Source organism: Ailuropoda melanoleuca, chromosome 8, assembly GCF_002007445.2.
Source record: "Ailuropoda melanoleuca isolate Jingjing chromosome 8, ASM200744v2, whole genome shotgun sequence".
Taxonomy (NCBI): domain Eukaryota; kingdom Metazoa; phylum Chordata; class Mammalia; order Carnivora; family Ursidae; genus Ailuropoda; species Ailuropoda melanoleuca.
Genome location: NC_048225.1, coordinates 5,525,121 through 5,551,776, shown reverse-complemented (window position 1 = coordinate 5,551,776; position 26,656 = coordinate 5,525,121). Strand labels below are relative to the sequence as shown.

Below are 26,656 nucleotides of genomic sequence, written 5' to 3'. Positions count from 1 at the left end.
ATTTTATTTTTCCTTCCCTTCTCATATGTTCATCTGTTCTGTCTCTTAAATTCCACATATGAGTGAAAATGTATGGTATTTGTATTTCTCTGACTGACTTTGCTTAGCATAATACCTTCTAGTTTCATCCACGTCATTGCAAATAGCAAGATTTCATTCTTTTTGATGGCTGAGTAATATTCGTGTGTGTGTGTGTGTGTACGTTCTTTGTCCATTCATCTGTTGGTGGACATCTCAGCTCTTTCCATATTTTGGCCACGGTGGACATTGCTGCTATAAACATTGGGATGCATGTGCCCCTTCAAATCACTGTGTTTGTATCCTTTGGATAAATACATAGTAGTGTAATTGCTGGGTCGTAGGGTAGCTGTATTTGTAACTTTTTGAGGAAGCTCCATACTGTTTTCCAGAGTGGCTGTACCAGTTTGCTTTTCCTTCCCCTCTCTCCACATCCTTGCCAACATCTGTCATTTCCTGAGTTGTTAACTTTAGCCATTCTGACTGGTGTGAGGTGATATCTCATTGTGGTTTTGATTTGTATTTCCCTGATGACGAGTGATGTGGAGCATTTCTTCATGTGTTTGTTGGCCATTTGGATGTCTTCTTTGGAGAAATACCTGTTCATGTCTTCTGCCCATTTCTTGACTGGATTTTTTTGTTTTTTGGGTGCGGAGTTTGATGTTTTTATAGATCTTGGATACTAGCGCTTTATATGTTATGTCATTTACAGATATCTTCTCCCATTCCGTAGTTTGCCTTTTAGTTTTGCTGACTGTTTCTTTTGGGGTGCAAAGCATTTTATCTTGATGAAGTCCCAGTAGTTCATTTTTGCTTTTGTTTCTCTTATCTTTGGAGACATGTCTAGCAAGAAGTTGCTGTGGCCAAGGTCAGAGAGGTTGCTGCCTGTGTTCTCCTCTACAGTTTTGATGGATTCCTATCTCATATTTAGATCTTTCATCCATTTTGAATTTATTTTTGTGTATGGTGTAAGAAAGTGGTCCAGACGTTTCATTCTTCTGCATGTGGCTGTCCAATTTTCCCAACACCAGTTGTTGAAGAGACTGTCTTTTTTCCATTGGATATTCTTTCCTGCTTTGTTGAAGATTAGTTGACCATAGAGTTGAGGGTCCTCCATTTCTGTGTTCTCTATTCTGTTCCATTGATCTATGTGTCTGTTTTTGTGCCTGTGCTATATTATCTTGATGATTAGAGCTTTGTAATACATCTTGAAGTCCAGAATTGTGATGCCACCAGATTTGGTTTTCTTTCTCAGCATTCCTTTGGCTGTTCAGGATCTTTTCTGATTTCATACAATTTTTAGGATTGTTTGTTCCAGCTCTATAAAAAATGTTGATGGTATTTTCATAGGAATTGCATTGAGTAGGTGTAGATTGCTTTGGAGTAGCATAGACATTTAACAATATTTATTCTTCCAATCCTTGAGCATGGAATGTTTTTCCATTTCTTTGTGTCTTCCTCAATTTCTTTCATAAGTGTTCTATAGTTTTCAGAGTATAGATCCTTTACCTCTTTGGTTAGGTTTATTCCTAGGTATCTTATGGTTTAAATGTTTGGTAGAATTCACATGTGAAGCCATCTGATCCTGGACTTTTGTTGGGGGTTTTTTGATTACTGATTGAATTTCATCAAGAGTGATCGGCCTATTCAATTTTTTCTATTTCTTCCTCATTCAGTTTTAGAAGATCATATATTTCTAGGAATTTATTCATTTCTTCTCAGTTGTCCAATTTGTTGGCATATAATTTTATATAATATTCTCTTATAATCTTTTGTATCTCTGTGGTGTCAGTTGTAATTTTTCCAACTTCATTTCTGATTTTATTCTTTTTCTTGTTGAATCTGACTAAAGGTTTATCAATTTTGTTGATCTTTTCAAAGAGCCACCTCTTGGTTTCATGGATCCTTTCTATTGTTCTTTTAGTCTCTATGTAATTTATTTCCTCTCTAGTCTTTATTATTTTTTTTCCTTCTACTAGCTTTGGGCTTAGTTTTTTCTTTTTTTTAGTTCCTTGGGTGTTAGTTTGGGTTGTTTGAGATTTTTCTTGTTTCTTGAATATTAGGCATCTATTATTACCAACTTTCCCTCTTAGAACTGCTTTAGCTGCTTCCCATTGATTTTGGACTGTTGTGCTTTCATTTTAATTTATCTCCATGTATTTTTTTATTTCTTCTTTGATTTCTTTGTTGACCCATTGGTTGTTCAGTAGCATATTGTTTAGCCTTCATGTGTTTGTGATTTTTTTCTGTTTTGGTGGGGTTTTTTGTTAATTGAGTTCTAGTTTCATACTGATGTGGTCAGAAAAGATGCTTGATGTGATTTCAGTCATCTTAAATTTATTGAGATTTATTTTCTGGCCTGGTTTTTTTGGCCTAACGTGATCTTAGAGAATGTTCCACGTGCACTTGAATATGTATTCTGCTGTATTTGGATGGAATGTTCTGTACACATCTGTTAGGTTCATCTGGTCTAATATGTTGTGCAAAGCCACTGTTTTCTTATTGCTTTTCTGTCTGGGTAATCTATCCATTGACATAGATGCAGTGTTAAAATCCCCTAGTATTATAGTATAACCGTGTATTTCTCCCTTTATATCTGGTAACATTTGCTAGGTGCTTCTGTGTTGGATGCAGAGATATTTACAATTGTTATATCTTCTTGTTGGATTGATCCCTTCATCGTGATGTAATGCCATTCTTTGTCTCTTGCTACTGTCTTTGTGTTAAAGTCTGTTTTGTCTGATATAAATATTGCTACTCCAGCTTTTTCTCCACTTCCATTTGCATTTCCCAGGCCTTCACCAGCAGTCTGTATGTGTCTTTATTTTGAAGTGATCTCTTATAGGCAGCATATAGATGGGTCTTGTTTTTTTATCCATTCTGTCACCCTGAGTCTTTTGATTGGAATATTTAGTTGATTTACATTTAAAGTAATTATTGATAGGTATGAACTTATTGCCATTTTGTTCATTTTTTTCCTGGTTGATTTTGTAGTTCTTTTCTTATTCTCCTGCTTACCTTATGGTTTAATTGTTTTCTTTAGTGGTATGCTTGTATTCTAACTTTTTCTGTTGAGTCCTGGACAACGAAAGTTTCAAAGGAATCCAGCATGATTATTTGGGAATATTTCAGTAACGTTACTGAGCTCAAGCTACTGATTATCTCAGACAAGACCAAACTTGCAAAGACCTTCCCCTACTAATGGCAAACGTTTGGTATCAGCACGTTTTTTGCAGTGTATTTATGGTCTCACAGTCTACTCTCTATTAGATCTTTGTACTCATGTAGATATTTGCACATGTCTTGATGATACCTTGTTTGTTGAGAATATCAGAGTCTGACATTTTTCCCTTCAAGAAAATTGGTAGCCCCTAAAATCTGTGGCCAGTTTTCAGTAGTCAGAACATTAGAATGACCTAAATATGTTGAACATTGATGTTCAGTGATACAAACTAATTTCTTCCCAAAAAGCTTGTGTGCTAGCCCCTTGTGTGACAGACGGACTCTGCACTGGAAACAGTTGTGGGCATCTTCTGATTACAACAATATCAACTGAGAACAATATTGTTATTACTTCGAAGAATAGGTAGAGCCAATTTAACTCTGGGACTCAGGGATACTGATGAGTACTGTTGCCCTTCTGCAGTACCCAGAGATACGCTGCCATGGGCCCTTGGAATGTAAAACAGTCCTTGCATCATGATTGAATCACCCTTGTGATGGCTGTTATCACTGCTGCTGGCATTTACCCTGCTGGGCTTCAGGGTCATGTTCTCTATCAAGATGGATGTTCCTCTTCCGGAGTCTTCATATTTTTCAAACTGCAAGTGAATTTTGATATGACCCGTTCAGTGGTTGGCTGCTGGATTTTCTTAGTCTTCTGATAGTCCATGAATCCTGTTGGTGAGAGCTCTCTGCCTATCTGTGTTATGGGTAGTGTCTATGTCTGAAGCTGCTTCTTTGATATCTAAGACATGTGGTTATATGGCTTCTCTGGCCAGGGACTTTTCCCGGACCATTAAGATGTTAAATTTATACTTTCAAGGGATTCACTGTACATTCCACACACTTTATTTTGTAAAAAATTCCAAAAATATCTTTGTGAGAAAGATCAGATCAGCTTGGTAATACTCTTATTATATTGTTGCTTCTATTTGTAAAACTTGGATTTCTTATTGGTTGCAGCGGGTATGTTCATTATGAGGGGAAAAAAAATTTATGCAACTAAATAAATTCATGTCCTAATCTCAGGTAGAGCAGGGTTAGTGATCAGCCTTAAATATGATATGTGTTTATGCCCCAGACTCTCAGGTCATAGCATACAATTTATTGAAGAGCCTTTATCTTGGTTTCTTGAAAGTGGATTGAAAACCTTTCAGTATATAAATCCAAGAAAGCAGGATAATTGACATCCAACACTTCATAGTGCTCCTCTGAGGAGAGTGACCACTGAAGACAGAATTTGCCTAAATTTAAGGTGAAGCCAGATTGAATTGTCTACTAAGAGATCCTGGAGGGGCTTTACACTGTCTGTGGTTTTCCTGCGTCTTTTTCATGTGGCAGTGACCCAGCAGCATCCCATTTAAGGCTGTAGAATAAAGTTCTTGGAGCAACAACAGGTAGTAGTGACAAGAAGGAGCCAACCTAGACACAGTACTTTGTTATAATTAAATAACGTTGGATAATATATACCTTCCTATAATAACAAGAATAACAGAATCCCAGAAACACACAGTCAACGAGAGTAAAAACAATGCAAAAGGAATAAATAAGTACTTGAAAAACCACAGCATTTTTCTGAATTACATGATTCAGAATTCTCGTTTTTTTCTCTGCCAGGTCCCTTGTCAGCACCTTTTGGGACCAACTCCTTACTTGGTTTCTTGGGAGCAACCAGCTCCTTCCCTGATTTTAAGGAGGCTTGGGAAAAGGGGTGAAATAGGATAAGTCACAGGAAACCTGCCTCTTTAAAGCTGCCTCATCTTTGTAGCTCATCACGCCTTACTCTTCCCTGTTCTACCTCTTGGGCTGCCTTTCTCTCCCTAAATCAGTCTCTGTTTAGGGAACAGAGGTGGCAGCCCTAAAATTGTGCTTGACTTTAATGTAATTTCTTATATTTACCGGACATGGCAAAGATAGCACCGTTACTCTAATAAGATCATAAAGCACACACTTTAAATTTCCAGTGACATGACAGAGACCATAAGTCTGACAATCCAGAACCCAGGAGAGGGTGTTTTGTTGTTGTTGTTTTCCCCTGACTTTTTCTCTCAGAGAATTTCTGTTGGTGCTTTTAATTTAGAAGTTAACTGAGATCTTAGTCTGCACTCAACTGAGGACATGAAGTTGCAGGAGTGAAACAGCATAGCATGAGAAGAGGTGTGCTGGAGGGAGATCAGAGGGCACGACTAGGGTAAATGGTAGATGCACCATTTTTATTCCTCCTCCAACTCCTTGTTCTAGGGGTTGCCTTAGATACGTGATAGCTAGCTGGAGATGGACAAGTCATGAGAATTAAACATTGGACCTGTGCATTTGTCACCATCAATCCAAGATTTCATAGAGAAAGTGGAATTTTAGAAGTAGTCTAACATGTACTAATGGTTCATTTTATTACTAATACATCAATTTAATTTAATGAATGCCCATATAATGTGCTTAGGTATATTGCCAACTGGAAGGAAATTGCTACAAGCAACTCTTCAGATAACTTCAAAAGTAGGTGATTTTTAGCAATACTTTTATGGGGAATTCTTGTGAGCAAAATGACACATTCCACACACCTACATATTTCTAAGTACCTAACGTTTCAGCATCCTGCATGGTATATAGACATAGATGAATTTGCTAAGTCATTTTTCCCTTTACATGTAAGCTTGTTATTTGGGAATAGAAGAAAATTTTCTGTTTTATTTAGGTTGGATAAAATGGCTTCAAAAAATGAAACCTCCTTTTGAAAAGTTGCTTCTCTTATGGTTTCAGTAATTATTTTTAATGAGCAAACTTCACTTAGCAAAATAAATGCCTCAGAATGTTAGAAATAGGGGCGCCTGGCTGGCTCAGGTGTTAGAGTGTGCAACTCTTGATCTCGAGGTTTTGAGTTCAAGCCCCATATTGGGCATGGAGCCTACTTAAAAAAAAAAAAATTAACATTAGAAATATTTTTTACGTTCTATGCCACTTGTCCCTCCAGTGGTCCACAGTACCGAGAGGCTGAAAGTGATAGCCTATTGAGGAAGCATATTCTCATGTCCTAGAAATACCAGTAATTCTAACATAGCTCAAGCTTCATCATGGGTATTGTATAATCTGAATGTATGGGTTCTGTCCTGTGATCATCAGTGAGAGGCAGTAGGTTACAGTTGACTGCCTGGTTCTGATTTTTGGTTCTGTTGACTGGCTGTGTGGTACCGGGGAAGTTACTGACTCAGTTTCCTCATCTGTAAAATGAGAAAAAGAGTAGTACCTAGCTCATCGGTTGTTGTGAGGTAATAAGAGATAATACGTGTGAAGACCTTAGAATAGTGCCTAGCACATAATATGTGCTCTATAAATGTTAGCTGTCATTCTCCTTAACCTGTCTACTTATTCCCAACTCATGGCCACCCCCACAGTCCACGTGTCCATCATCCCACCTCAGGCTTCTCCAACGGCCACCAAATGGACAGTCATCTGGGGCACTACCTACACAATAGATAGTGATCTTTTACGGATTTAAATCAGTACAGTTAAAACATTTACTTAACAAACTCTTCTTAAGCAATTTTTTGTGGAAGTGCTGTCTTAATGTGCTTTCTAAAATTAATTCATTTAAACTTCACAACAACTCCGTGAGACAAGGTTCATTTTATAGGTAAGCAAACAGACACCACGTTACTTGCTCACGGTCACACAGTCAGTTTCTGTGACGGCTAGGATTTGAATGGAGGCAGGCTAGCTTTAGAAACCACAGTCCCAACGACGAGCACCTCTGCTGTTTCTCACAGTTTCCCACTGCGCTTGGAGTACAGTCGTAACTCTGTCATGGCCTATGGCTCCAGCTGCCCTTCTACCCTTATCATGTCCCACTCTCCCCTCACCCACAGCCCTGCATCACCAGCCTCTTGCCTCTTCCTCAGAAATGCTCTGTGGTTTCCACTTGAGGGGTTTAATCAGTTGATGGCCTTCTAGAGAACAGTTTTTGGTAACTACCTTCCCTTGACAGCAGGAATTTGTCTGTTTGATATGAATCCCCAACTTGTAGCACATAGTAGGTTCTCAGTGGCAGATGAAAGAATATAAAGGAATGGCAGATACAAAAATTGAAGCAGAGAATATAAATACAGCGTTAAAAGAGATTACTGTGAAAAGAAGGAAAGTTATAGCATGGCAATGGGAAGGGGCATAAAATCAAGTGAAAATTATTTTAAGTCGGGGAGATTTGCCCTGTCAGTACGGTCAGGAGAAGATCACACACTGAGGCTGTTGGCGTGGGAGAAGAGGAGAGACTGTTTGCCCTTTCTCCAGGAAGCATGAGGAAATCAAATCCAGAGAAGATGTGGAGCTTTTAGCTCTAGGGAGAGAAAAGGCTTCTCTTCATTTACGCATGAGGAGCTATTGGCTAATAGTTCATTAGGGAGCACCAGCTAAATGCCAAACTAGCTGTTAGGTTGTTTACATGCATCCTCACACTTAATTCTCGTAGAAATTTTGAGCTATGTATGTGCCATTATTATCTCCATTTTACAGATGAGGACTTTGAAAGAGTAAGTAACCTGCCCCAAATTACACAGCTGCTTAGTAGTATATCAGGCCTCAGACCCAGGTCCTGCAGAGCCTGTTGCAGAGAGGGACAATGCAATGATGGTGTCAAAAGTAGAGGACCTGGGAAATTTGAGACTTTTGTGGCTAAGTAGGATATAAAGGTATGTGCTCTAAGAGTAGTAAGAAGGGTTGTGGAAGAGACCTCACCTGGTAGGTAGAGGCATATTGAATGAGTCTACACCTTATCATATCCGACATCCTTCTAAACATTTGTCATTTCTCTCTAGGTTACACATTTGAGCAACCATGGAAAAACAGATATGACTATGCAGATGTATCAGAGGAGAAAATGGGAACACCAGAAGATAATTTAGATGGAAATATTTATAAAAAAACAAATGCTACTAGATTAACACCCGATTCCACTTACGGAATATAAATATGAAGTATTCTGCTTTTCTGAGCTATAGCCCCTCAAGCCTGGATTCTATTGGTCATAGTCAAGAGATAGTTTATTCTGACTGGAACAACTTGCATATTCTCGGCACAGAATCTATGCAGCTCAATTAAGTAAGGAAGCCTAAAGAGAAATAGGACATCAGACTGAATCCAATGGTCATGGAAAATGTAGAAATTACTCCTTGTATTCTAACAGTCCCACTTGAATAAATACATTTAGGTGCAAAAAATCTTCAGGTTGATATTCTTCTTTACTTGAAGCATTCTTTACTTGTGCATTCATGTCAGGCAGAGCTCTTTTTCCATTTAAAAAAGGTAAAGGGTCAATGTGACAATTTCTCCTTTAATCAGGAAAGCCAAAGCCCTACCGGAAGCCCCAGCCCTTGTCACCTGAGGCATCCTTGAGATGAAACTGGGTCACAGGGGCACCCTTAGCTAAAGAAGCTAGAAAAGCAAAAGTCTGTCTTTGAGCTTCCACAGGGGAGGAGTAGAGGAGTGGAGGCACCTACTGGGTCTCCCACACCCTCCAAGTCTGAGTTACTCTCCGTTCCCAGAAGCATCCTTTGCCACTACTCATCATCCCACTTACCACACTGTGTCTTTACAATCTGTCTGTAGTCCCATTGACTAGAGGCTTGTACCCTCGAGTATTTAAAAAAACAAAAACAAAAAAAACAGCATTCAGAGAATCTGTATATTGAAGAAAAAAACCAGATTTATTGAGATATAATTTTTGAGATATAATTTCCCATTTTGAGTGTTCAGTTTGAGTTCAGACAAATGTATACATTCATGTAAATATAAGATTCAAGACATAATTTCCATCATCCCCAAATTGTGCATCTTTGCAGTCAATCCACTCACCTCACCCTAAGCCCCTGGAAACCACTGATGTCCTTTGAATCACTACAGTTGCTAGAATGTCATATAAACAGAATGATTCTATATGTAGTCTTTTTTGGTTTAGCTTCTTTCATTTAACATAATGCTTTTGAGATTCATCCTTCTTGTCACTTACAACAGTAGTTCATTCCTTTTTTAATGACTAATATTCCATTGTAAGGCTATCCCACAGTTTGTTTATCCGTTCACCAATTGATGGACATTTGGTTGTTTCCAGTTTGGGATCATTCTGAATGAAGCTGCTATGAACATTCATGTGTGAGTCTTTGTGGGTACATATGTTTTCATTTCTCTTGGGAAATACCTGGGAGGGGAATAGCTAGGGCAAACTATATTTTATAAGAACCTGTTTTTTTTATATTTATATAAAATAAAATATAAATATATTTTGAAGTTATAAATATATTATTGAAGTGGAATAGACATACAATGTTATATTGGTTTCAGGAACACAAGATACTGATTGACAATTTTGTGCCCATTGCTAACCTGATAACTATAGTCACCATACAACATTATTATGATATTATTAACTATATTTCCTATGCTATAGTTTTCATATCCTTGACTTATTTATAACTGGAAGTTTGTGCCCCTTAATCCCCTTCATCAATTTTGACCTACCCCCTATTCACCTCTCCTCTGGCAACCACCAGTTTGTTCTCTGTATTTAAACTGTTTTATTTTTTTGTTTGTTTTACAGTTTTTAGATTTCTCATATAAGTGAAATTATATAATGTTTGTCTTTGACTTATTTCACTTAGCATAATACTCTCAGCATCCATCCATGTTGTCACAAAAGGCAAGATTTCATTCTTTTTTATGTCCAAGTAATACTAGTGTGTGTGTTTCTGTTTATCATATTTTGTCATTATAAATAATGCAATAAACATGGGGGTGTAGGCACCTGGGTGGCTGAGTCAGTTAAGCGGCTGCCTTCAGCTCAGGTCATTATCTCAGGGACCTGAGATTGAGCCCCACATGGGGCTCCTGCTCAGTGGGAGTCTTCTTTTCCCTCTGCCTCTGCTGCTCCGCCTGCTTGTGCTCTCTCGTTCGTGTGCGCTCTCCCTCAAATAAATACATAAAATCTTTTAAAAAAATAGGGGTGCATATATCTTTTCAAAGTAATGTTTTTTTTTTCTTAAGTAAGTGAGTTAACTGGGTCATATGATAATTTTATTTTTAATTTTTTGAGGAACCTCCATACTGTTTTCCACAGTGTCTGTACCAGTTGAAGCTCCCACTAAGAATGTATGAGGATTCCCTTTTCTCCACATCCTTGTCAACACATTATTTCTTACCTTTTTGATCCTAGCCATTCTAACATGTGTAAGGTGGTATCTCACTGTGGTTTTGATTTACATTTCCCTGGCGATTGGTGATGTTGAACATTTTTTTATATGTTTGTTAGCCATCTGTGTATCTTCTTTGGAAAAATGTTTTCCAGATCTTGTGTCCATTTTAAAATAAGATTATTTGTTTTTTTGCTGTTGAGTTGTATAAGTTCTTCATATATTTTGGATATTAATCCTTTATCATATCATTTGCAAATATCTTCTTCCATTCAGTAAATTTGCCTTTTTGTTTTGTTGATGGTTTCCTTTGCCGTGCTTTTTATTTTGCTATAGTCCCAGTTTATTCTTGCTTTTGTTTTCTTTGCTTGAGAAGACATATCCATAAATACATTACTAACACTGATGTTTAAGAGATTGCTACCTATGTTTTCTTCTAGGAATATTATAGTTTCAGGTCTCACATAAAGGTCTGTAATCCATTTTGAGCTTATTTTTGTGTATGGTGTAGAAACACAGTCATTTCATTCTTTTGCATGTAGATGTCCAGTTTCTCCAACACCATTTATTGAAGACACTGTCTTTTCCCTATTGTATATTCTTAGTTCCTTTGTCATAAATTAATTGACCATGGGTTTATTTCTGGGCTGTCTATCCTGTTCCATTAATCTTTGTGTTTATTTTTGTGCTATTACCGTACTGTTCTGGTTACTACAGCTTTGTAATATATTTTGGAGTCTGGGATTGTGATACGTCCAGCTTAGTTCTTTCTGAGGATTACTTTGGCTATTCATGGTCTTTTGTGGCTCCATACAAATTTTAGGATTACATGTTCTGGTTTTGTGGAAAATGCTATTGGTTTTTGATAGGGATTGCATTAAATATGTAGATTGCTCTGGGTAGTATGCACATTTTAACAATATTAATTCTTACAATCTGTGAGCATGGTATATCTTTCTATTTGTGGTTTTCTCAGTTTCTTTCCTCAGTGCCTTACAGTGTTCAGAGTACAGGTCTTTCACCTCCTGGTTAAGCTTATTCCTAGGTATTTTATTATATTTAGTGTAATTGTGAATGAGATTGACTTCTTAATTTCTCTTTCTGGTTCTTTGTTATTAGTGCATAGAAACACAACAAATTTCTGTATGTTAATTTTGTATCCTGAAAGTTTACTGAACTCATTTATAAGTTCTAATAGTTTTTTGGTGGAGTCTTCTTGGCTTTCTATATCTAGTATCATGTCATCTGCAAATAGTAACAGTTTTACTTCTTCCTTACAGTTAAGGTGCCTTTTATTTCTTTTTCTTGTCTGGTTGCTGCAGCTAGGACTTCCCAGTACTATGTCAAATGCAAATGGTGAGAGTGGATATTCTTGTCTTGTTCCTGATCCTAGAAGAAAAGCTCTCAGTTTTTCACTGACTATGATGTTAGCTGTGGGATTTTCATATATGAACTTTATAATATGTTCCCGCTATACCTATGTCATTGAGTTTTTATCATGAAAGAGGCTGTATTTTGCCAAATGCTTTACCTGCATCTTTTGAGAGGATAATGTGGTTTCTGTCCTTCCTCTTGTTAAAGTTACATATCACATTGATTGATTAGTGAATATTGAACTACCCTTGTATCCCTGGAATAAACCTACTTGATTGTGGTGAATGAGTCTTTTAATGTGTTGTTGGATTCAGTTTGCTAATATTCTCTTGAGGATTTTTGCATCCACATTCATCAGAGATACCGGCTTATAGTTTTCTTGGTAAAACCTGTGATTTTGGTATCAGGGTAATACTGGCCTCCTTAAGTGAATTTGGAAGTTTTCTTCTCTCTTCCTCTTTTTTGGAGTAGTTTGAGAAGAATAGATATTAACTCTTCTTTAATGTTTGGTAGAATTCACCTATGACATCATTTGATCCTGGACTTCTGTTTGTTGGGAGTTTTTTGATTACTGATTCAATTTCATTACTGTAATTGATTTGTTCAGATTTTCGATTTCTTCCTGATTCAGATCAGAAGATTGTATGTTTCTAAGAATTTAATCATTTCTTCTAGGTTGTCCAGTTTGTTAACATATAATTTTCCATAATATTCTCTTATAATCCTTTGTACTTGATGTGGTGTCAGTTATTATTTCTCCTCCTTTCTCATTTTATTTGAGGTCTCACTGAGGTCTGTTAATTTTATCTTTTCACAGAACCACTTCTTAGTTTCACTGATCCTATTTTTTATTTATTTTTTAAAGATTTATTTATGTATTTGAGAGAGAAAGCATGTGTGTGTGTGTGCGCGCGCGTGCGCACATGCAAGGAAGGAGCAGAGGGGGAGGGAGAGAATCTCAAGTTGACTCCACACTGAGCATGGAGTCCAGTGCTGGGCTCGATCTCATGACCCTGAGAACATGACCTGAGCTGAAACCAAGAGTTGGGTGCTTAACCAACTGAATCACCCAGGTGCACTTCTCTTGTTCTTTTAATCTCTATTTTATTTATTTCCACTCTAATCTTCTTGTTTTCCTTTTACTAGCTTTGGGCTTAGTTTGTTCTTTTTTTTTTTTTTTTAGTTCCTTTAGGTGTAAGTTTAGGTTGTTTGATAATTTTTCTTGTTTCTTGAGTTACGCCTGTATCATTATAAACTTCCCTCTTAGAACTGTTTTTGCTCTGTCTCAAAGGTTTTGGACGATTGTGTTTTCATTTTCATTTGTGTCCATTTACTTTTTTATTTCCTCTTGATTTCTTTGTTGACCCATTGGTTCTTAGTAGCATGTTATTTAGCCTCCATGTCTTTGTGTCTTTTCCATTTTTTTTTCTTGTAATTGATTTCTAGTTTCATTCCATTGTGGTCAGAAAAGATGCTTGATATGATTTCATATTCTTAAATTTATTGAGACTTATTTTGTGGCCTAATGTAATCTTAGAGAATGTTCCATGTGCACTTGAAAAGAATGTGTATTCTGCTGTGTTTGGATGAAATGTTCTGTACACATCTGTCAGGTCCATCCAGTCTAATGTGTTACATAAAGCAACTGTTTCTTTTTGATTTTGTCTGGATGATCTGTTTCTTGATTTAGTGGGGTGTTTTAAGTACCCTAGTATTACCGTCTCTCTCTTTTTGTCTATTATTATTTACTTTATATATTTAGGTGCTTCTATGTTGGGTACATAGATATTTACAGTTGTTATATAATCTTGTTGGATTGATCCCGTTATCATTATGTAATGCCCTTCTTTGTCTCGTGTTATAGTCTTTGTTTTAAAATTTAGCTTCTCTGGTCTGTAAGTATTGCTGTCCCAGTTTTTGTTCCACTTCTGTTTGCATGGAATATCTTTTTCCACGTCTTTACTTTCAGTCTGTATGTGTCTTTGGGTTTGAAGTGATGTCTTATAGACGGCATATAGATAGGTCTTATTTGGGAGGGGGGGGTTCCTTGTTTTTTATCCATTCTGCCACCCTGTGTCTTTTGATTGGAGCATTTAGCCCATTTACATTTATTTTTTTCTTTTTTAAAGATTTTATTTATTTTAATTTGTCAGAGAGAGAGAGAGAGCACAAGCAGGAGGAGAGGCAGACAGAGGTAGAATCAGGCTCTCCCCACTGAGCAAGGAGCCCGATGCAAGACTCGATCCCAGGACTTTGGGATCATGACTTGAGGTGAAGGCAGACACTTGACTGAGCCCCCCAGGCACCCCTACATTTAAAGTAACTATTGATAAATACATACTTAGGGCCATTGTGTTGATCGTTTTATGATTATTTTTGTAGTTCTGTGGTTTTTGTTCTTTTGCTCTCTTCCCTTGTGGTTTGATGGTTCTTTAGTGTATGCTTTGATAACTTTGTTTTTTTGTATGTCTATTGTAGTTTTTAAATTTGTGGTTACCATTGCTTTTGTGTATAACATCCTATGTTCATAGCAGTCTGTATTAAGTTGATGGTCACTTAAGTTTGAACACACTGTTAAAACTCGAAATTTTTATTCCTTCCTCCATGTTTTATGTCTAAGATGCCATAGTTTACACATTTTTATTTTCTGTATCCCTTAACTAATTTTCATAGACATAATTGATTTTACTATTTTTGTTTGTCAACCTTCATACTGGCTTTATGAGCGATTAATGTCATTACTCTATGTTTGCTTTTTACCTGTAATATTTTTCGTTTCGTAATTTTCTTCTCGTTACAGCCTTTGCTTTTCACTTAGAGAATTCCCATTAACATTTCTTGTAAGGGTGGTTTAGTGTGATGAACTTATTTTTACTTTTGTTTTTTTTGGGGGGGGAACTCATTATCTCCTTCAGTTCTGAATGATAACCTTGCTGGGTAGGGTATTCCTGGTTGTAGAGGTTTTTTCCTTTTGTCACTTCAAATATATCATGCCATGCTCTTCTGGCCTGCAAAGTTTCTGCTGAAGAATCAGCAGCAAGCCTTTTGGGGTTTCTCTTATATATAACTGTTCTCTGTTCTCTTGCTGCTTTTAAGATTCTCTCTTTATCATTACTTTTTGCCATTTTAATTATTATGTGTCTTGGTGTGGACCTCCTTGGGTTCATTGTTTTAGGGGCTTTCTGTGCCTCCTGGACCTGGACATCTGTTCCTTCCCCAGATTAGGAAAGTTTTAGCTATTATTTCTTCAAATAACTTTTTGCCCTCTTCTCTCGTTTCTCCTCCTGGGATCCCGATAAGGTGAATGTTACGATGTATGATAATGTCCAGAATTCCCCTATTCAAATTTTTTATTATTCTTTTTTCTTTTACTGTTCATCTTGTTTTCTTTCCTTTACCTTGTCTTCCAGATTGCTGATCTATTCTCTGCATCCTCTAATCTACTATTGATTCCCTCTAATGTTTCTTTCATTTCAGTTAAAGAATTCTTCAGCTCTGACTGGTTCTTTTTTATATTTACTCTCTCTTGGTTGAAGTTCTCACTGAATTTATTTGCTCTTTTCTCAAGTCCAGCAAATGTCTGTATGACCAGTACTTTGAATTCTTTATCAGGTATTTTGCTTATCTCTGTTTCATTTAGCTGCTTTACTGTGATTGTGTCTTGTTTTTTCATTTGGGACATATTCCTCTGTCTCCTTATTTTATCTGACTCTGTGTTTGTTTCTGTGTCAGAAAGTCCCCTGCTCCTGGAAGTAGTGGCCTTGTGTAGAAGAGGTCTTGTGCCCTGTAGTATGATCCCCTGTAGTCACCAGAATTAGGTGCTTCAGGGGTGTCCCCTGTGTGGGCTGCATGCAGAGTTGCCTCTAGCCCAGTCTGCTGCAATGACCCACTTTGCCTTCTGTGGGTAGCCTGGACAGCATTTGCTCCCAATGCTGTTGGGAGGCCTAGCGATGATCACAACAGGCTCACTGCTATGTGGAGCCAGCAGTCAGCCCAGCTGTCTGCAGTTAGCCTCTCTGCCACAGCTGCAGGTGCACTGGTGGTCAGGGCTTGCTCCCTGCACAGCCAGCTAAGGAGCCTGGCTGCAGTAAGTGGGGGCACACTGGTATGTGTGATTATCTCCTTTACTTCCCAGGGCAGGAGTCACTTTGGAGTGGTGCTGGTCCTGGCCAGGGCTGCCTGCAGGGTGTGGTGGAGCCAGAGCTGCTTTGGGTAGACAGGTAGGGTGGGGTGGCTGTGTAGGGGGAGCACAGAAGCAGGGCACACTTTGTAAGGCAGGTAGAGAGTGTTAGTGTTGGCTCCTGCAAGCTTCTGGTTATCTAGGCTGGGGAGGGGAGAGAAATGACACCACAAGCACTTTTGTTCCTGGAGAAATCCACAGATCCCTGCCTCTTCGACACATGTTCTCCTTCATGTATGCCCCAGGCACTTTTCAAACTGCCTCTTCTGAGTTGTGTTTTGGGCAAATTTATCTAGTATCCTGGCTCTTTAAGGGTAAGGACTGTTTCCTCTTGCCTTCACACACTCCCAGAGTGGAGCCTCCTGAAAGTTAAAGCTTCTGAAGTTAAGATCCACTGATTTTTAAACTTATCTGAGTTAAGCACCACTGGTTTTCATGCCAGATATCATAGGGACTCCATCTTGCCCACTGCGGAGTCTGATGCTCTCACATCTCCTTGCTTGTGATGTCCCTCCTGTTTTGGTTAGTTGCTTGGGGTGGGGGGGGTAGTTCCCAACCTTGTCTCCACCACTCCTTCCTTTTTCGGTGTGGCCTTCTGTCCAGGATAAGCTGTGGTAAACCTGTTCTGCCAGTCCTCGGGTCATTTTCGGAGTTAGTTGCAATGCATGGAGTTGTTACCTTGGTGTGTGTGTGGGAGGAGGGGAGTCCAGATCCTCCTACTCTGCCATCTTCCTTCCAGTCAAACTCAAAAATCTGTTTTTTAAAGTGGCTGCACCATTTTGTATTTCCACCAGCAATGAACAAGTTTGAATTGTTTTTGTCACTTGGTGTTGTCAGATGTTTTAAGTATTCTAGCTGATATATGCTGAATGGCATCTCATTGTGATTTTAGCTTGCGTTTCCTAAATGACTTAGGATGTAAGGTTCTTTAACGTGCTTATTTCCCATTTGGATGTCTTTTTTGGTGAGGTATCTTTTAAAATCTTGCCAATTGCAAATTAGACTGTTTATTTCCTTATTGCATTAAAAGGTTTTAAAAAATATGTTCTAAAAACAAATCCTTTATCTGATACTCGTTTGGCAGGTGTGGCTGGTGTGTTGATTTTCTCAGTGTCTTTTAAGGAGAAAAAAGGTTTTCATTTTAATAAAGTTCAGGTTACCATTTTTTTTTATGGCCAGTGCTTTATTGTTTTCTCTAGGAAATCTTTTCTTAAACCAAAGTGACAAAGGAGTTCTTATATAAATTTTATCATTTTAGCTCTCACATTCAGGTATATCATTCAGTTCAAGTTAATTTTTGTATATAGTGGGAGAGAAGATTTGAGCTTTGTTGGGGGGGAGGGAGAGGGTTTACATATGGATATGCACTTTTTCCCCCAAATACTATTACCTTGGAGACTTTGCTGAAAATCAGTCATATATGAGGGTCTGTACCTGGATTCCTTATCCTGCTCCAATAATCTGTGTGTCTCATCTTTATGGCATTACTACCTTGTATTTGTTACTACGGCTTTATTTTAAGTCTTTCAACCTTTTTTTACCCTTTTCAAAATTGTTTTGGCTTATTCTAGTTCCTTTGCATTTCTACATAGATTTTAAATTCCAAACGAAAAAAAAAGAAAAAAGCTTGCTTGTTATTTTGATCGGATTGCATTGAACCCATGCATGTATCAATTTGGGGAGAATTGGTGTTTTAACAGTATTGAGTCTCACAATTATTGAACATAGTACATCTCTCTGTGTATATATTTAATAGCCTTTGCTTTCTCATTAATGTTTTATAAATTTCAGTGTATAGGCACTTCACATTTTATTAAAATTATGCCCAGCTATCTCATGTTTTTGATGATACTGTTTTTTAATTATTTTTTAATTTGTTTCAAACTGTGCATTGCTGGTGATAAGGGGAAATTTTACAGATATTTTATTTCCTGATATAATTGGCTTTCATTTAGCGATTGATGAATTGGGAAGCATCCAGGCTAGGAAACAGAAAAGAGCTTCTTACAAAGCAAGAGGCTTCATAGACCAAGGTGAATAGGAACAAGGAAGTTATATTGGGCATTTAACTGGTTAAAATAGGATTACTTTTCATATATGGAGAAAAGGGAAGACTTGGAGCTTGGTTAAGTTACTTACGCTGAGCGGGCAAGTGCTAGCTAATTGGTTGGTCTATGCATTCCTTTTTTGGGAGAGCTGAGCATAGAAACTGAGCTGTTTTGGTTTGCTGATGTGGGATGTAGAATAAGTGACTCCATCTTGGGCCTACTCTGGACATTCTGACGCTATACGTAAATATCGTTGATGTTCTGTATATTGACCTTTATCGTGTGATCTTGTTAAACTCGCTAGTTCTAGACTTAACATACAGAATCTCAAGAATTTTCTACATGGATGATATCATCTGCAAATGGGAGATAATTGTACTTCCTTTCAAACTGTCTTTTCTTTCTTTCTCTTTGCTCTATTGCATGGGTACAAACTCCAGTACTTTGTTGAACAGAACACCTAAGAGGGACATCCTTGTCTTGTTCCTCATCTGAGGGGGGGGAAACATGTAGTCTTTCACCATTAAATATGATGTGAGTTGTGACTTTTTCATAGATGTCCTTCATCAAGTTGAGAATGTTCCTTTTATTCCTAGTTTGATGAATTTTTATCCTAAGTGTTGAATTTTGTCACATGCTTTTTCTGCATCTGTTGACATGATCATATGGTTTTGTTAGTTTATTCATGTTGATTTTCACATATTAAACCACCCTGGTATTTCTGGAATAATGTCATTTGGTAACAGTGTACTTTTTTTTTAATTGATGGAATTGATTTACTAATATGTGCATCAGGTTCATGGTACCAATCTTCAGTTTTCTTGTAACTCTAGTAATTTTTGATATAAGGGTAATGCAGGCCTCATAAAATGGGCTCTTATTAATATCAGGAAATATTTGAGTAGCACTGGTGTTACTTCTTCCTTAGAAGAAGAAGACATTGATTAAGATTATTTTCATTGTGTTTCTTTTCATACTATGTTTGAGAGGCCTATGAAATCCACTGTCCATGTTGAGTTTATACTACAGTGACTTGAAACAAATTTGTAACCAGTTGACTGATTACCCATTTTTCTCTTAAAATATTTCCAACTCTTATAATCATGCATACCTAAAAAAAAAGTTGTTTAGAAAATATTAAGTTTAGGGGGTAGCCAGGTGGCTCAGTAAACATCCAACTCTTGGTTTCAGCTCAGGTCATGTTATCGGGGTCGAGAGATCAAGCCCCACATCAGGCTCTGCACTCAGCATGGAGTCTGCTTAAGATTCTCTCTGTCTGCCTCTCCCCCTGCTCATGCTTGCTCACTCTGTCTAAAATAAATAAATCTTTCCGAAAATTCTAAGTTTAACAATATTTACAAAGATTTATAAGTCTACAGTGAATATTCAAATACTATATGTACCACCAGAGAACATTTTGGGATAGTTTTCAAATAAGCTAACATTTAAAATCTACTAGCAAAGCTAACACTATTCAGAATCTGGTTTCAAAATTGTCAGTTGGAGGACATATTTTGCTTCTAAAACTTTTCTTTCTCAGCTATACAGTTAGCGTTAGGATATGTGCCTGGTATCCTGCAGTTCAGAGACCTCTCCAGAGAATAAAACCCCAGACTTGTGCTGGGGTGAGAACAGACACAGCAGCCATCCACTGAGCTGAGGCAAGGAAGGGATTTGGGGCTCTAAATACTCTTTAAATACGTATTCAGTTGGTCCTTCTGTTTTTAACTCTACCTTTCCAACCATTTTCAGAAATACTACCAATACTTAAATGTTTGGGGTCTTCCCCCAGGATAACTAGGCAGCTTCTCAGCTTTTCTTATTGTGTGTTCAGGAAGCCACTTTCTTCAGATCTAGGGTGAGGGTTAGAGTGTGTGCCTGGTATTTTGCAGTTGAGACTTCTCCAGAGGGTTAGGGTTAAATTTAGGGATTAGAGTTAGGATGTTAAGGTATGTGCCTGGTAATTTGTAGTTGAGTTCTCTCCAGGTAATTAAACCCCTGACTTCTGGGGTTAGGATTAGGGCTAGGGGTCAGGGGTGGGGGTTAGGGTTTGTGCCTGTATTCCTGCATTGAACTTGTTAGTTCTTGCAGTAGCACTCATAGGACTTGTATAAAGTATGCAGTACTTTTATTACTTGTCAGAATGACTCAGCCATACCCATTAGGATGGCTACTATAAAAACAAAAACCACCCAGAAAATAACAGGCACTGAGGATGTGGATAAATTGGAATTCTTGTGCACTGGTGTATGTCAAAATTGTATAGCTGCTATGGAAAACAGTACGGTGGTTCCTCAAAAAATAAAAAAATATAATTACCATACAATCCAGCAATCCCACTTTTGGTATATTAAGAGATGTTTGTGCAGTCATATTCATAGCAGCATTATTCATAATATCCAAAAGGGTGAAGCAACCCAAGTGTCCATTGATGGATAAATGGATACACAAAATGGTGGCATATATGTACAATGGAATACTTAGTCTTGAAATTCTGACATACACAAATGAACCTTAAGGTCATTATGTTCATAAGCCAGTTACAAAAACACAAATATTATATGGTTTTACTTACAGGAGGTAGCTAGGGACAGAAAATAGAATGGTGGTTGCCAAGGGCCACCTGGAGGGGAGAATAACCATTCCACAACTCCCCATACAATTTCAGTTTTGCAAGGCGAAGAGTGCTGGAGATGAGCTGCACGACAGTGTGAATGCATTTAATGCTACTGAACTGTACACTTAAAAATAGTAAGGATGGTAAAGTTATGCGTATTTTACCACAGTTAAAAAATAGTGACCCCCACGTGAGTTGTAGACCAGCATTGAACACACTTAACAGCAGGGCAAGAGCCAAGTAAAATCATGATCATTTCTCTCCTACATGTTTCTGTCCCAGTTTGGAAATACCCTCACCTTCAATACTGTGTGTCAGTGTTTCATGCTTTCACCATGCCAGTGACAACAAACATGTCTTCAGACATTATGAAATGTCTTCTGTGAGGGTGGGGAGTCACGAAGCAAAATTACCCCGGTTGAAAACCACTGCTTTAGAGTCAGAGGCTGTACATAAGTGTACAAAGTACACATGTTTTACATATTGCTGTCCTTTAGCAACATGCATGCTGTACATTATGGACAAGTTCAAGAATTTTTTAGGGAATAATTTTCAGTATATAAGATTTTCACCCTCCTCACCAAATTCTGAATCTAAACTTTGTAAAAATCTGATTCTGTGGTATTTATGCAAAACTCATTTTTTGATTAATGAGAGCCCAAAACTCTGAAGGACTGAATTATTTTATTTAAAAAATGATAAATATTATGGAATGCTGACTTCACATTTAGGATCTCAGGACCTTTGTATTTGTCATATTTTAGTATGTATCTTCCAGACTTTAGAAATGTCAACTAGATCACTCTCTGGGCCCAAACAAGGAACATTTATTAGCCTTTTTGTAATGGGGTAAGAAAGACAGACAAGGAGACCATTTAGACTGAGATACAGCCTACCAGGCTGGTTCTGTATGGCAGGCTTCCCAGTCGACACTGGACAGGAAGTTGTGGGTCTGCCCCAGACTGCAATCTCTGTAAGGGTCCACCCTTCCCGTTCCCTCACTGCTGTCTCCTAACTAGCCTGGGCCTGGCACACAGAACACTCAAACATCTGAATACAATAAATGAGTCTTAGCATATATTTTCTTTTACGATTATTTATTCAAAAACAGGGAACAGTGTAACTGGATTCTGGTAACGGTGTAGTAAAGAAATACATTCAATGGTACTAAAATCTACAGAAAATATGTAATTTCATTAAAGTGCAAACGACATATTTGAAATGGCACCTATTTCTATATGTCAAAGTCAGTATACTTTCTAAAAAATTGCCTACTGCAAATAAGAAATCCAGAGTTTTTCCTCTTTGCTTTGATTTCCTTTATACTATATTTAAATCTAGCATTTCTAAGTGCATATATTTTAAATGTGTACTAGAAGGAGATACCTTGAGGTGGTATGTCTGCAGAGAGAGTGGTGTCAGGGCAACGATCTCCCTTAATCCAGACAACCCTGTTCTGCCTACAATTCATTTGCCTTTCTAGTAGCTGCTGTACTTGGTTTGCACTGAACTGACTGGTGAGCCTACATTTTTTGTCCGTATTACACTTGTACCTTCAATTTACTACTGTATTCTCTTGGACAAGTTACTTTTCTCTGAACTTCACTTCCTCCAGCTGCAATCTGGAGTAACATCACTAACCTACCACAGTATGCTGCACAGAATGGATGTCAGGAACCCAGCATCCAACAAGTTGTATAATTAATGTTTTTAAAACCTGTTCATTTCTAGACTGTGTTCCTGTCAAAATCTTTAATTCTATCACCTGTGAATGAGCTATTCCTCCTAGATTTGTTATCTGCAAATTTGGGAAACTGTCCAAAACCATTGTTAAGAATATTTGAAACAGGACAGGAAACTTATGGCAGACCTCCAGGCTGACGAGGAGCTGAATGATGTTATTCAGTTGCATACATCAGCTAGCAAGAATTAATTAGCTACAAATTCATAAACCTGTACTGTCATCTAGCTAGTAATTTCTTACTCCATCCACGAAGATTTCAAGGCTTCCTTAAAGACATTATAAATTTACTTACAATCTCCTGATTCACTACAGTAATACAACTTCCTGTATATACCAAGCCTTCATTTAGGCAGTGTGCAAGAAAAAGATACACCAAGTTTATAATTTGAAATGCAATATAATTTTAAGAAGAGTTCTCCAGAAACCTTATCTGGAATGAATTATTCTTAACCCAGGTCACTCAAGATTCCCACAGAGAAAGCCTTGCTGAAGCTCACCTTCCAAAATTACAAAATACATGGATAAACATTCCACCAAATACAAGATTCAACAAATACAAACAATAGGAATTTCCTGTAATGCGGAGCTATTAGAAAAATAATTTTTAAAAAGATTTTATTTCTCTCTTAAGAGAGAAACCATGAGCCAGGGGGAGAGGCAGAGGGAGAAGGGAGAAGCAGACTCCCTGCTGGGCAGGGAGCCCGATGCGGGGCTCGATCCCAGAACCTTGGGATCGTGACCTTAGCTGACTGAGCCACCCAGGGACCCTGAAATGGAAAATAATTTTTGAAAAAAAGAAACATGGTCAACAGTCTAAAAAGAAGATTATACACAGCTGACAAGAGAACTCATAAACTAGAAGAGATATAAAGTCATCAGAGAGAGAAAGCACAGAAGGGTTTAAAAGATACAGAATAAAATGAGAATGCCCAATATACACTTTTAAAAATAGAAACCATACTAACTGTGTCTTAGAAATTTGTTCTCCATAATGTAACAACTTCATTATTCAGTGACGCTGGGTGATCCTACTGAAAATCCAGACCTACTTCTGAAGTACTAACTTGCTTTCAACATGGCTTATTCTTAATGTGGCTTTACCATGATATATAGACGGTTATAATTTGAAAGTTTTTCAAATAACTTATCATTCATATGTAATATCTGGAAAACAAGTTTTAATTAAAAGCTACCTCAAACCAGCAGTTTCTTTTCTTCTAATTCATACTCAAGCAAACACTGTCACTGATGTTCTGCCTTCCAGCTGCTTCCATTTTCAGCTAACGCATTGGTCAGGGATTTTACTGAGAACAATACAAATATGTACTTGAGAAGAAAAAACAAACACTTAGCCTGGAAGTACAGTATGAATGATAGTTACCTCTAACATCTGAGAGACGAGATCTTCCTTGAGACTGTAAGGGCCTCTTCAGGTGATCAAGTATTAAGCATTTTTTCAAAAACACCGTAAATAGTTCACTAGTAAAGTATTAATACCTATTCAAAGTCTGTTGGATGGGTTAAAAATGAAGGCCACAGTATAACTCTAAAGGCTGAGCTGAAGGGAAATTCATGTGCTGGATCACACCCAAGCTTTCCATCCTGGGAAAAGTCGGCTGAGATTTTTGGGGTCCATGGCTTGCTGTATGAGCAGATTCACCTGCCCCCCAACACTGAGCACCGTTCCCTCCTCCACTCCTTTCAGTTTCTCTTGTAGTCTCATCAACACGCGTTCCGCTACTTTGTTGAAGCTCTGGTCGGTGTCACTAAGGACAAACACAGGGTGTGGTGAGGTGGGCCAGTTTCAAGGGCCTTGGGAGCAGGAAAGAGTAGGACCCTCGTATGGCTCACCTGAGACTGCGTCTGCATTCCTGGTCCTCTCCGCCGGGAGTGGAGTGCAGCTCAGTGTCATCTTCCGGCCTCTGCTGTAAATACAGAGCTTTCAGAGGATTCATGGTCCAGTCAAACAGGGGGTCGTAGAGGAGAACCTAGACAGAACATATGTGTTAGAAGAGTAATGTGCTTTCTGATGATATATTTAGAGACAGAGGAACCAGTGGGATAAAAAAAAATAACAGAGGCCAGCCAAATGGTAGGCCACTGGGGGTAAGGGGACTGCCTATCAAGGCACTTCCTGTTTCCTTGTGGAGGAAACTGTGCTCGCATAATGTTCTGGCTGCTTATTCCATACCGAATCCACTCTTCCTCCGTGAGTGGGAGTGGTAACATCCCTTGACCTGCTTCCTGACTGGGTGAAACTAATCTATTAAAAAGAGATAAGGACTAGTCACTTCCTTCTGTCTCCTCTTCACCAGTAGGGTCCTGAGCAAGGGCATCTGCTCTGTGCCCCATCTCTCCCTCAGGTGAGCTGCACCAGCCGAGATCGGGTGTGGGAGCTGGACAGCACCAGCAAGCCTGCTGGGCTTCACTCATATACCATGTTCTCCAGTCATTTTATCAGTAATAAAGTTAATATTTTTATTTCTATTCTGTTCTTAAGGCTTTTTCTTTTTCTCTCAATTATAAATTCCACTGGAGAAAACAAAGGGTATACTTTATCGAAAGCTCCTCCAAACCCAAGGTCGCTTTTGTGGGTGAACCTGGTTTGGATCTCTCAACTCTAAAGCCATGTCAGTGGCCAGTGTGAAGTGACACGGTAATCCTTGAACTTATGGACAAACCGCATATATTAAAAGTCAGTGCCCCTACAGTTTTTAGTGGCCCTGGGGGTTGCCCGAAACAGCATGAAACCACAGAGCAGACTTGGTACTGCTGATGCAGGACACGTAATGAAACACGGAATGCTTAAACGCACTTAACAGTCCCAGCCGACAGAAGTACTGAGAAAACACAAACAAGGCAGCAGCAGAAAGTGTTACAACTCTGCCATGGGGGAATATTCTAATCTGCACACTCATTTTGTATCCTGCAACTTTAATGAATTCATTTATCAGGTCTACTAGTTTTTTGGTGGAGTACTTGAGGTTTTCTGTATATAGTATCACGTCAGATGCACGTAGTGGCAGTTTGACTTCTCCCTGACTGATCTGGATGCCTTTTCTTTTTTGTTGTCTGGCTGCTGTGGCTAGGACTGCCAGTGCTATGTTGAATACAAGTGGGGAGAGTGGACACCCCCGTCTTGTTCCTGAACACAGACAGGAAGATCTGTTTCTCCCTCTTGAGAATGATGTTTGCTGTGGGTTTTCCATTTAAGGCCTTTATTATGTTGGGTTTGTTACCTCTAAACCTACTATATTGAGGGATTTTATCATGAATGGATATTAGTTACACTTTGTCAAATGCTTTTTCTGCATCTATTGAAATTATAATATGGTTTTTATCCTTTCTCTTATCAATGTAATGTATCACGCTGATTGCTTTGCAAATACCAAACCACCCCGGCATACCAGGAATCATGGTGAATGATTTTTTTAATATAACATTGGATTTCGTTTGCTAGTATTCTGTCAAAGGTTTCTGCATCTATGTTCATCCGAGATACCGGCCTGTAGTTCTCTTTTTTAATGTTGTGTTTACCTGGTTTTGGTGTCAGGGTGATACTGGCCTCATAAAATGAATCTGGAAGTTTTCCTTCCTTTTCTATGTTTTGGAATAGTCTGAGAACAGGTATTAATTCTTCTATACATTTTTGGTAGAATTCGCTTGTGTAGCCATCTGGTCCTGGAAGACTTTTATTTGAATCAGTAATCAAAAATTCCCAATAATTTCTTATTGGTAATCAGTCCAAATTTTTTTACTTCTTTCCGCTTCAGTTTTGGTAGGTTGTATGTTTCTAGGAATTTATCCATTTCTTCTAGGTTGTCTAATTTGTTGGCATAGTTTTTCATAATCTTCTAATTGTATTTCCTTAGCTTTGGCTGTTATTTCTCCTCTTTCATTGGTGATTTTGAGTCCTTTTTTTGGGGGATGAGTCTTGCTAAAGGTTTATCACTTTTGTTAATCTTTTCAAAGAACCAGCTCCTGGTTTCATTTATCTTTTCTACTGTTTTTTTTTTTTTTTTAAGTTTCTATTTCATGTATTTCTGCTCCAATTTTTATTACCTCCTTCCTTCTACTGGTATGGGTTTTGTTTGTACTTTTTCTGGCTCTTTTAAAAGGTGTAAGGTCAGGTTATGTATTTGGGGTTTTTCTTGCTTCTTGAGGTAAGCCTGTATTGCCAAAAACTTCCCTCTTAGAACTGCTTTTGCCACATCACCAGATTTTAGACCATTGTGTTTTCCTTTGTTTCCAGGTACTTTTTGATTTCTTGGTTGACCC

At 38.1% G+C, this 26,656-nt stretch overlaps 2 protein-coding genes across 5 annotated transcripts in view; one reads left to right on the top strand and one right to left on the bottom strand.

Annotated features, from left to right (window-relative positions):
* The window catches only part of C8H11orf65 (chromosome 8 C11orf65 homolog), a 56,990-nt gene extending 48,555 nt beyond the window's left edge, over positions 1–8,435 (top strand). Inside the window, exons 7-8 of the mRNA XM_034665702.1 lie at positions 5,681–5,736; positions 8,049–8,435. Of these exons, the coding sequence (XP_034521593.1) occupies positions 5,681–5,736; positions 8,049–8,200 (208 nt within the window). The 3' untranslated portion in view covers positions 8,201–8,435. The remainder of the gene's footprint in view (positions 1–5,680; positions 5,737–8,048) is intronic.
* An 8,696-nt stretch (positions 8,436–17,131) lies between these two features.
* Positions 17,132–26,656, bottom strand: part of ATM (ATM serine/threonine kinase) — a 126,192-nt gene continuing 116,667 nt past the window's right edge. For all 4 annotated transcript variants that reach the window (XM_019809835.2, XM_034665697.1, XM_019809832.2 and 1 more), the window contains 2 exons: positions 24,230–24,366; positions 17,132–24,144 (listed from right to left, as the gene is read on the bottom strand). In XM_019809835.2, coding sequence (XP_019665394.1) covers positions 23,961–24,144; positions 24,230–24,366 — 321 coding nt within the window. In that variant the 3' untranslated portion in view covers positions 17,132–23,960. The remainder of the gene's footprint in view (positions 24,145–24,229; positions 24,367–26,656) is intronic.